At 33.1% G+C, this 9231-nt stretch overlaps 1 protein-coding gene across 2 annotated transcripts; it reads left to right on the top strand.

Moving 5' to 3' along the window:
• Positions 1-7001: 7001 nt before the first annotated feature.
• Positions 7002-8952, top strand: LOC110608646 (NAC domain-containing protein 43). Of its 2 annotated transcripts, none has more exons than XM_021747922.2 (3): positions 7002-7341; positions 7459-7727; positions 7830-8952. In XM_021747922.2, the coding sequence occupies exons 1-3, from the start codon at positions 7017-7019 to the stop codon at positions 8649-8651; spliced, it is 1416 nt and encodes a 471-aa protein (XP_021603614.1). In that variant the 5' UTR covers positions 7002-7016; the 3' UTR covers positions 8652-8952. The 2 variants fall into 2 exon arrangements, with proteins under 2 accessions (XP_021603614.1, XP_021603613.2); XM_021747921.2 differs by having other exon boundaries at positions 7019-7341; positions 7459-7745.
• Positions 8953-9231: the final 279 nt, after the last annotated feature.

Below are 9231 nucleotides of genomic sequence, written 5' to 3' on the forward strand. Positions count from 1 at the left end.
CATATCACATATTTTATTAAAAAAAATAATATTATTATTTAAAAATGAATAATCTTTAATTCAAAAAACTTTAATATCGTTGAGTTAAAGGTAAAGTCTATATATATTTTACTTATCCAAAGTTAATATTTTTTCTTTTTCTTTTACGCTTCTCCCTAAATGGCTAATACCTTAGAGTCGGGCTTTGCATAATCATCTATATATATATATTATTTAATAGTACATTTAGTTTACCGTAATATAATGAAATTCATTTAAAATTTTACCCAAGTTTAATATAAAATTTGATTATATTTTATTATATTATATTATATTTTATACGTGTTAAATGATTTGATTACATAGGAAAAAAGTGCTCCATTTATTTTATAATTTTTGTTTATATTTTTTTAATTGTGTTAAAATTATTTTTTTATTTTTTTAAATTATAATAAATTATTATAATTTTATTTAAATTTAAAGAAATTTTTTCAAATATTTTTTAATATTTAATAAAATTTAATATATTTAAAATAAATATAAGTTAAAAGTTAATAAAAAAAATATATTTTTTAATATATATAAAAATTATGAAATAAAGGGAATATATTTTAATAAAATTTTTTTGAGAAGATGGGATATTGGCTTCATAAAGCATAGAAATATAAGAAAAAAGAAAAAAAGAAAAAGGAAATGGAAATGCAGGAGTGTTTGACATGCTGTTTGTGTTTCTCTGAACCATTAGCCAAAATATTTTTAGAGATACATTAACTTGCAAGCTCAAAAAATACAAAAAAACTACATTAATTAATTAAGCCAAAGCCCATCTAAATCGCGAAATGCCAAAGTCCATTTATGATTAAAAAATAAAAAAAAGGGCCCAAACAGAAATTTTATATAGTTGATCCATGTCTGATTTCAAGAAACTAAAATATAAATGAATAGATTTACCTATAAATTTAAAGATTTTATATGAGATAATAAGGTGTTTAATTACCAGTTTGGAATAGTGGATTATTTGGTAAACTTTCTGAAGAGTTTTCAATCTGTTGTTGTAAGCTAAAAGATTATTTAATCTATCTATAGAGAACACATATACTAATTCTTAATATATATATACATATATTTATTTATTTATTCTCATTAGCCATTTTATATATCAATAACAATAATTACAAACTTAATATCAATAACAAGAATTTGAACAAAAACAGCAACAATCTTCTTCTGTCTTTATATCAACCTACGGATGGAAGGAAATCAACAAGTAAAGTGATCCCTTCCCTTCAATCACACTCAAAATTAACCAGATCTGTTTATTTCAGTTGAACCCTGGCCAGGGCATCTTCTTAGTATTTGCCCCTTCAAACTAATCAACTTCTCATCTTCACTCAATTAAATTGATAAATTTTGGTTGAAATCATTCATGATATATCATGAAAATCATATCATCAGTAGCAGCAGCAGCAGAGAGCAAAAGGCTGAATGAGGATCACCTGGTGGCTGGTGAACACCCACCATTTTTCAACATCAACGGACATGGGTGGGGCTCCCTTGCTCTTATAATTTCAACGATTTCTGCTCCTCTGTAACTTCTCAATAAAGTGTCAGCGAATACATCAAATTCACCAACCACCTATATATATATATATATTTACTCCTCAAAATCAACACGTGCCAAACCACCCCCTTGCTTTCTAAATTTTATATTGCCCCCATTTACATATATATTGGTGATCAAATTCTTTGTGTGAATTAATTTGGTTAATTAAAATTTATTTACACCTATAAATCCAAGAAACTAATGGACATCTTGCATCATTCTCAATTCATTATTTTCTAAAAATTCAAGTAAACAGAAGACGTTGAAACTATTCAATCCATCCCCTTCTTCCTAAAAAGAAAAAAAAATGCTATAATTGATATAAAAGAATATTTTAAGATGAAGAAAATCTATTTCTAGTTGGTAGCGACAAAGAAAAACCCAGTGAAAGGTACACACTCATGAGTTGTCTAAGGAAAGACAAATCGTGCACAACGTTGCCAAGCAGAAAATTTCTTGGCTTATAAGGAGCTAGAATATCAGGCAGCTGCAGCTTCATTGATAATAATCTCCCTTTCTTAATTTTCTTTATGGGCTGTGGTCCTTTTCTTTTATTTCGCCTCATTAATGCTAATTACAATGGATAGTAACATTGAAGCTGGCCAATATTAGTCCTAGCTTTATAAGCTTCATAATTTTTGCACCTCCAGTTTTCTTATTATAAACAATATGAATCAAAATTAGCATAGAATTTTAGGTCCTTGAGTTCGGGTGCCAACTCTATAAATGCCAGATCAGACCACCCAACTCTATTTCCATACCTAGTTCAGTCGTGATTGAACTAAAAATCAAACTAATTGGTAATTACCACGATCTTCTAATAATAACATATGCACCCTTTACGAAATTGCTTCAATTGGTCACTAAATCTAAATTACTTTACCTAATTAATTTCTGCAATTGGTGAGTGCTGAAAGAGGAAAAACATGTAATTAATTATAAATAAAGATAATCATATATACGTATATGTAATTCTCAATGATTGAAGTAAATGCATGACAACATGACTTTAAATTGAAAAAGTATATATATCAGCAACAATATGAAGTGCATGGTTTACACTTTTGAAAATGGTTCATCATTATCGATGAATATCAAAAGCCAATTATTGTTTCCCGTGTGCAAGTTGATGGGGCAGCTTTGGGATTTGGAGAGGATCGAGCAATTAGACATAATGTATCTTCTAATTAAATTGATTAAATTATATAAATATTTTCTCTCTCAATTGAGACAGGGCAACCTTTTTTATGTTAGTCAATACAGCTCGAAATGGACATTAAAAAGAAAAAAAAGCTATGTTTGTGAATATTAATCCCAGCCACAAGAAGAGTAGATCCATGGGTGGTGCTAAGCTACGAATTAAGATAGATGAAGGTTGTGTGATTAAGGGTCCATGGGATCTGGATATATATAATAAATCCTAGAGAAATCATTCAGTAATAATTGAAATATGATGTGCACTTTTTATAAAGCAGCTTAATTGCATTAGATTCTACAGAGAGGAGGCTCTCCTTCCTCAATCATAGAAGGTTCATGAAATCTGGCGGTGGTTGTTGCTGTTAAATCATCTTTAATCGCCTCTTTTTGCTGGAAAAATGGGGCCTTTTTTTGGCATCCTTTCCCTGCTATGCCTATGGTGTTATTATTAGAATGAAGAGGATGAGCTCAACAAAAAAGAAGATCTTCTTTATATATGTATCTGTTAACTTTTATTTTTTTTTTTTTTAAATTTTTTTCCTAATGTCAATGGAGAAAAAAGCCAACTTCAAATCCAAATCTCAATGTATGATCTAACATCAATTTCCCATTACCATTATTATTATTAATGGGAAGGCCGAAAGCAAGGATCAAATCAGGAAACGTATATATATTGGTGCAGTAAAAGGATAGAGCAGTGCGTAATTAGAAGGCCGGCCCTTGAGTTATATACTTTAATTTGTTGTATAATTTATTAATATTGTGTTTTTGCCTTGTTACCGGCAAGTGCCGACCATATGGTGATGTGACACACACACAACTTGGAACTTAGTGTGTGTGTATATATATATAGACTACATGTTGTCGTCACCATGACATGTACAACCCATCCATCCACATATACATAACAATATGGTCCTCAACATATCAACATCCTTTAATTAATAATTTAATTAAAATGGTTAGCTTATAATTTTTTATGGACGATTCTTATCAAAATTCAGTCTAATATAAATAAAAAATGCAATTTAATTCCATTTAATTAGGTTTTATATTATACGGGTTAAAAAAAAAAAAGTAAATAAAGGTCAAAAATGGTCGAAGGATACAGCAGCCCATGTGAAGAATTTCAGAGGTTAAAACAAAAGATGCATGACTAATAATAAAAAGGGAAAAACAACTATATATATTATTAGTTGTAAATTCTTTGGGAGAATAATTAAATTAATTGAATATTATGAGATAGAGATAGTTTATTATAAATTAGAATAACATTATTAATTAAAATAATTGTATAATATTAATATTATGTTAAAAGACATATATGCCATGTTCCTAATTGGGAACAAATAAAGTGTTATCGTCATATCCCACGTCATTTTAACGAAGAAGAAGAGGATATGAATTAATTAAATAAGTTTGAGTTTAGGGCAAGAATTAGAAGAAATGGTTTATAAAAGGAAAAAGAAAAAGATTTGAAGTAGAAGCAACAAGAGAAGAAGATAGATATAATGTCCAAGTGCAGGTGAGTAAGAAGTGGTTGGTCCGTCAATTGTTGGGCACAAATCATGATTAGGTATAGAATTTAGAGAAATAACGATCATGATTAAAGATGAGACACTCTCATAACGGAATGTGATTTCAAGTGGTACCGTTATATATATATATACACACCACACCACTTAAGTGTTTGCTCACTGGCCAAGCCCATGTCGGTAAAAAACATTAGTCTATGCTTCTACTCGATGCCATGACCAAACCCCTTCTCTCCTTAATTTCTACTCACTAATTGAGGTTGTTATATGCCATTTGCATTACACTTTTATTACGTTTCTAACATTCTATTATTATTTTAGCATTCATGTAAATTATTCCCACATCCCTCAATTCTTCAAAACTCAACCATTTATATATATAGCTATTATCATTATATGTGAATGGATGAATGATAATTTTGGGTAAATTTTGTTATATATAGATATTTTCAAAATTTCAACAATCAAGGGTCATTCCTCCACGCCTTAATCCGCCCTTATTTTTTAGCATATTAAATATAACTAGCAATATGTTTACAAAATGATAAAATTATTTTTTAATTCGAGTAATTTTTTCAAAAAGTAATTATTAAAAATTCAATAATATATATATATATATATATGTTTCTTGGTTTATGATGTATATTTACCCATATATGTAATAAGGATGACATCAGGCTTGGTCATGGTTCATGCCTATTCCTATCACAGAAGAAATATTTCCTTTCATAAAAAATTTAATATTACCTTCTTTTATCTGTTGGTCCTACAGAAATGACAAATTTTACATGGTTGATTTTGATGTTTTTAGGTACAAACACATCCATCCTTGGATACGCCTCTATATATTTTATTCACACTTGCACGCACGTTTAGACACTGCGCTTAATTAATTACTTTTTTAATTATAAGTGTGTACGTTTAGATTACTCAGTTTATTTCAATTACATATCCTTTTCAACTCACCTTAAATTGCTAGCCATCGACTCTTGCTCAATTCTGCCACAAAACTAAATCTATTGATCAATTTCTTTGAGATCAAGGTTAGAATATATAGAGTAACGCAAAGGATAACATATATATATAGGGAGAGAGAGGTTATTATTTAGAAAAAACAAACAAAAATAAAAGTTAATGGGATGCTGGTTATAATTAAGCGATGCAAGTAAAAGAATTGGGTGGTAACAACCAGAGATGGGAATTATGAGGCGGCCGGAACTTTTAAGTTTTAACCTTTGTTCCTGGAAGGCAAAACACATTTATTACGATACAAAACCATGCATATATCTTTAGGATTGATAGTAGATTTCTATAAATGGCATATAAATAATAATGAGGAAGTCTCCTTCAACTGTAGAGTTAATGTTTGCCTTTTTTCCTTCCATACCATTTGTTCTCTTCAATGTGCAATTACGTCATATAAAGTTTGAGCTTTAATTTCGTATGCTTATACACATGCTGATAATGGGACCCCCTCACTGCACTCACCACACGAACCCTGCAACATATAACCTCACATGTGGTATCGTAGATTATAGCTAGGAAGGGCCAAGTTTAATATCTTCCCTTAACAAATTAAATAAGATTAAGATTGGGAAATTTTCAACTGGGCTGCTCTTTTTGCTGCTTTCTCCTGAATTCTAAGTTAGTGATTGCCGATACACGCTTTTTTTTTTTTTGGAGAAATATAGTCATTGACTTGAATTTTTTGGAGATCTGTATTTTATTTTATCAAAATGAAAGGTTCAACAGTATATTGATTTAGTCTCTAAACAATTATGTCTCAATTTTTGCAGTATAGTGTCAATTTTAAAATATGAAAGCTAATTCGACAGAAGAAATTATTTAGAAATAATATGCTAAAGTTAATTGGGGTAATTGAAATTTTCTTTTTCCTTATTGTCGTCATTTTTTGGGTACTTCATGTAGGGCTCCTCAGACACTATAAAGGAGCTCGTAGATAATGTTAGGGCACGTGCTCAAGTCCAGTTTCATGTAAAGCATGCAGAAATTTGGTGATATAAATAGCTAGAAGCGCAGAGGGATATGGTTTGTAGCTACAGTTAGTGTTTATATTTGGGATAGTATGAGGCAAGGTCTTGTAGGTTAGGGAGAGGGACTTTGTGGGTGTTCAATTCATGATGCGGTGCCCTACAGTTGGTGAGTAGAATGATAAATGTGTAAAATAAATAAATAAAGGGATGGAAGGGATGCACAAATTAAAATGAAAAATTAAACTGATAAGTCTCCACAGAGTCCATCATGATCTATCTGTGGAAGGGCCATGAAAGCTCAGTGCCTCCGACCCCATCATCTCTCCCTTGGGCTATTGTCGTTGAGGTGGTTGCACAGGTAAAATGAGTGATGAGAGATTCTTTTAGGATAGTGGTGGTTTTAGAGGTGCTTTTCAAATAGATATTAAGGTCATGGGTCGTAGTTGAGATGGGGGCGTGCCCCCCGCTCTTACAAATATATATTGTTGCCTCTAACGCATTTTCGGAAAATTTTGGACCCCACTGTTAGCACCTATATTGTGGGACCTACATGCCCTACCTCTTTCTCTGTTTGGTCCCCTAGTTTTAGGTGGTTGGCTCTTCTCGAAGGCTTAGACCCCACACTAAGTACACTAATACCCATGATTCCATAACTTTTCATGCATATTTGGACCCTTCCCATATGTCCTACAACCATTATAAATTATCATGACTGCATTACCCTTTACGCACACCTCCCCCACCTTAACACTTTGTCAATATTATCTCTCATTTCTTGCTTCTCTTTCCTCTATTCCCTTACCAGCTTTTCTAATTTCCTCTTTCATTCTATATCTTGTTTCACTTGCAATGCCGGAGGACATGAATCTTTCAATAAATGGTCAGTCTCAGGTCCCCCCCGGCTTTAGATTTCATCCCACTGAAGAGGAGCTTCTTCATTACTACCTCAGGAAGAAGGTAGCATATGAGAAGATAGATCTCGATGTCATTCGCGAGGTTGATCTTAACAAGCTTGAGCCCTGGGATATTCAAGGTACTCTTTTAATTTCTCTTTTACATATTCCTTATCATTTATACTTGAACATGTGTGAACTTGATGATCAATCAAATTAATAATTGCCTTGTTGCATAAATGGCCCGGACTATGCAGAGAAATGCAAAATAGGATCCACTCCGCAGAATGATTGGTACTTTTTCAGTCACAAGGACAAGAAATACCCCACTGGGACCCGAACTAACCGAGCAACGGCAGCCGGATTCTGGAAAGCCACTGGCCGTGACAAGATCATCTACAGCGGCTTTAGAAGAATTGGGTTGAGGAAGACTCTAGTGTTCTATAAGGGTCGTGCTCCACATGGACAGAAATCTGATTGGATCATGCATGAGTATAGACTGGATGATAGCACTCATGACACCACTGTAAGCCACCTTGCTCATGTATGCAACTCTTGATCCAAAGCTTTTCCGTTTTCTTGTTAGTCTTCTCTTGAAAATTATATTGAATACTGTTTCTGAATTCAGGGTTCCAATACGATTGGAGAAGCAATCCCTGAGGAGGGCTGGGTGGTTTGCCGTGTATTTAGAAAGAAGAACTATCAGAAAACCCTAGAGAGTCCTAAAGGTTCATCAAGCTCGATGGACTCAAAGACCCAGATTCTCAGTGCTGGCAACGATGGCGTTCTTGACCAAATACTTCTCTATATGGGAAGGACTTGCAAGATGGAGAATGAAACATTTAGCCACATGAATCTCTCCAACAACAGCAACAATAACAGCATTAGATTTCTCTCAGCCAACAACACAGGCATCAGCGAAGGGCTCCATGAGAGATTTATGCATCTTCCAAGGCTAGATAGCCCAACTCTTCCTACGGTTACAATCAATAGCCCCTCCTTCGATCAAGAGAGCAATTTCAAATCTTGTTATCAGTCATATGATGAAATGCTCTCAGAGAATAATGAACCTTCCTCCACCACCACTACCACCAACCACCACCACCACCACCACCACCACCCCCACCCCCAAGGCAATGGCTTTGACATGACCTCAATTCACGAACAAAACAAATCCGGGTTTAATGACTGGGCTACCTTTGATCGTCTGGTGGCATCACAGCTGAATGGTCAGGTAGAGGCATCCAAACAATTATCCTGCTTTAGTGAGCCAAATGGGTGTTTTGGTCTGTCTCCTGATGATGACATGCATTTATCACAGCTACATGTGCACTCGAATAGATCAAATCAAACAAATTCTCAGGTCTACAGTAGCGAGAATGATCTATGGAGCTTCACCAAATCATCGTCCCCATCATCATCGGACCCATTATGCCACTTGTCAGTATAGCACAAGTGTCCAAGTATACTATAACAAACGTAGAATCTCCTAAAGTCTTTTTAGGTATGTATCAGTATACGTTATATATCATATATATAGTCTTTGTCCATAATATCGATCTATATATATGTATTTGCGTAAATAATAATAATAATAATAATAATAATAATAATAATAAATCAAGTGATATTTGAGATAGGTTGGAATCACATTGTCAAACATTATCATGTTATTTTCCTTAACTACTATGTCGTCCATGCACCAATATTTATACAAGAAATGAATATACTGCAAGTCTTTGGTGCTGTGAGTTGAACTTTTTCTATCTGTAATTATATCGAAATGGCTAAGGTCTTACCCGAATTGTTAACCATATTGAAAAAGGTTGACAAGTTAATTATGGCTCTATGTTGACTTTAATGTGGGAATGGGGGGTCACAAATTATAATACCCACTGGCATGTTGATACCGGGAACGCGTCAATCCAAAAGGACTCGTGGGTGGTGCCCAATATGACTCGGCCTTTCCCACGACTCACCTAATCATCGTTCGTACTATTATTATTTTATTAAAGGAGAGAGACTACATG

The sequence above is a fragment of the Manihot esculenta genome, chromosome 2 (assembly GCF_001659605.2).
Source record: "Manihot esculenta cultivar AM560-2 chromosome 2, M.esculenta_v8, whole genome shotgun sequence".
NCBI lineage: Eukaryota > Viridiplantae > Streptophyta > Magnoliopsida > Malpighiales > Euphorbiaceae > Manihot > Manihot esculenta.